The sequence below is a fragment of the Clupea harengus genome, chromosome 15 (genome assembly GCF_900700415.2).
Source record: "Clupea harengus chromosome 15, Ch_v2.0.2, whole genome shotgun sequence".
NCBI classification, from domain to species: domain Eukaryota; kingdom Metazoa; phylum Chordata; class Actinopteri; order Clupeiformes; family Clupeidae; genus Clupea; species Clupea harengus.
In genome coordinates this window covers 20,508,404-20,510,903 of record NC_045166.1, presented here as the reverse complement: position 1 = coordinate 20,510,903, position 2,500 = coordinate 20,508,404, and the positions used below count along the sequence as shown (strand labels likewise).

The window sequence follows — 2,500 nt, the reverse complement described above, 5'->3', positions numbered from 1 at the left end:
AATGAATTGTTCCCACATTGACAGGCCTACATCTCATTTCATTATTCACTATACAAACAGCCCATACACACACACAAACACACGCGCAAAAACCTTCAAACACACACATGCACAAACACTCACCTGTGGCCTGAATGAAAGATGGCTGTGGTAATGCCGTTGGTGTAGTGGGCAGAGAAACTGAAGGTGTGGCTCTCTTGAAAGGCCTGGTTGGTCCCCACACTACGAGGAGAAACACACACACACACATACACACACACACATCCAACATACACACATAGACAAATACATACACACAAGCACAAGTACATCCAACCACATACATACAAACACACACACACACACACACACACACAGAAACACAAGCACATCCAGCCACACAGAGAGAGAGAGAGAAACACACACACAATTTAAGTCATATTCAGACTTTCTTGTGCAAAAGCCTAACTTGTTCCAAGGGCACAATAGAAACTGCAGTCTCCGTGGCCATAATCCATAATTGCTAACATCCAACTGGATCTTCAAAGCAGGAACCTTTCAAATGGAAAGGGAAGTGGGGTTATGGGGGCCTATTTCTTGATCGCACACAGAGTGCCTCGGGAGGTCTGGATTAGGGAGAAAAAAGTCTGGAAGTTTGTCCTTTTCTTTCTTGTGTGGAGGCTGAAGGACAGACATTTTTATTCTAGAAAGCAGAGGGAGTTTTCGGACCTTTCTTTTTCCATTTACTCTTTTTTTTGGAGGGGGGATGGGGGGGGGGGGTACAGAGAGAGCTTAATAACACAGAACATTAAAATTCAAAATGACTTTCAAAAACTACAAAGCATCAGTTTAACATCAGAGTGAGAATCGCATACTCTCCACAGCAATTACTGCGCGTGTTTGAGTGTGTGTACACAACACTAGAAAGACCAGTAAAGCTTTCTCAAAGTCAAGTAACTTTTCAGCAAAACACAGACGCCAAATTGCTAGACTGACAGTGTTTTTCAGTGTGTGTGTGTGTGTGTGTGTGTGTGTGTGTGTGTGTGTGTGTGTGTGCGTGCAGACTGTGTATGCTTGCGTTTGCTTGTGTGTGAGTGTGTTTGAATTTTAAGGCAGTGTAATCCTTACATGTGAGAGTCTGTCACTTGAGTGTCTGGCTACATTCCAAATACATCACAACAAATTGCATCAGAGAGTGAGCAACCAAAACACTGTAAATAAATGGCCCTCTCTAAGCTTGCGTGTATGTGTGTGTGTGTGTGTGTGTGTGTATGGAAGACTCTAAAGCCTTAAGGCTAATATAATCCATGTCGGACAGGAACATTATCACACACTGAGGCGCAGGCAAACGCATACATTCTCACTGACAGAGTCTGTGTTTACAGGCAGATTAGGGAGAGCCCTGTGTGTCTGCTGAATTTATGTGTCACTTTAAAGAACACACACACACACACAGACACATAAACACACGCACACGCACACACAGTTCTGTCTGCGCAATAAAAGCAAAAAATAAATGCTTTCTAACAGACAAACACACACACTTATTCTCTCTCCCTCTCTCGCTCTCTGTCAATAAAGATTTTATATTAAACTACAGCATCCATGAAGCACACTACCTTCATTTAATCATTTACAAAAGGGCTGAATTTGCCTGGAGTGTTCACCTTTCTTTTCAGAATCGGGTAATTCAATACATTTTTGGGTTAGAGGTTATATGTTGAGGGTCAGGGGTCCTACCCGATCAGGTAGTTTTTGATCTGACCGTTGTAGGTGATGTCAAGCAAAGCTGTGCTTTCAAACAGACAAACACCAACAACAAACACACACACACACACACACACACACACACACACACACGTTTTCTCTCTCAATCTCTAGTCTAAGACTGAATTTACGAATCAGTGATTCAGAGAATTAGTGAATCAGTGAAATAGTGAATCAGTGAATCAATGTAAACGTAGGGACCGTTGGGCTTATAGATTGAGGGTCAGAGGTCATACCTGACTAGATAGCTTTTGAGCTGACCGCTGTAGGTGATGACCAGCAGCTCTGAAGACCACTGGGCACTGGCCGTGTACTCAAGGAACACCAGACCGGCGGCCGCATAGCTGAAGTCACCAGGGAAACTGACCGCCTGACACAGAAAAAGAAGAGGAGAAAGAACTTGGAACTTGAACAAAAAACTGTATTGCTTTTATTATTATTTACATTTACATTTAGTCATTTAGCAGACGCTTTTGTCCAAAGCGACGTACAAGGGAGAGAACAGTCAAGCTAAGAGCAATAAAAAAACATGGTGTAACAATAAATACTACTTTACAAGAGAATTAGAAAAAAACGACCTAGAAAGGAAAAAGAAGTGCAGGTTAAGCGCTAGTCAGGTGCCAATTAGGAAGGGAGGTTTTTTATTATTATTGTTGTTATTGTTGTTGTTATTATTATTATTAATATTTATGCTTTAACATGTCACCAACAAAACTCATAGTAAATAAAATCTCATAAAAAAAAACAAGATATA

The 2,500-nt window shown here is 41.4% G+C and overlaps 1 protein-coding gene across 1 annotated transcript in view; it reads right to left on the bottom strand.

The window, feature by feature from the left end:
* nbas (NBAS subunit of NRZ tethering complex) overlaps nt 1-2,500 on the bottom strand; it is a 116,638-nt gene that overhangs the window by 100,712 nt on the left and 13,426 nt on the right. Inside the window, exons 8-9 of the mRNA XM_031581229.2 lie at nt 1,983-2,116; nt 124-222 (exon numbers count right to left, since the gene is read on the bottom strand). Of these exons, the coding sequence (XP_031437089.1) occupies nt 124-222; nt 1,983-2,116 (233 nt within the window). The remainder of the gene's footprint in view (nt 1-123; nt 223-1,982; nt 2,117-2,500) is intronic.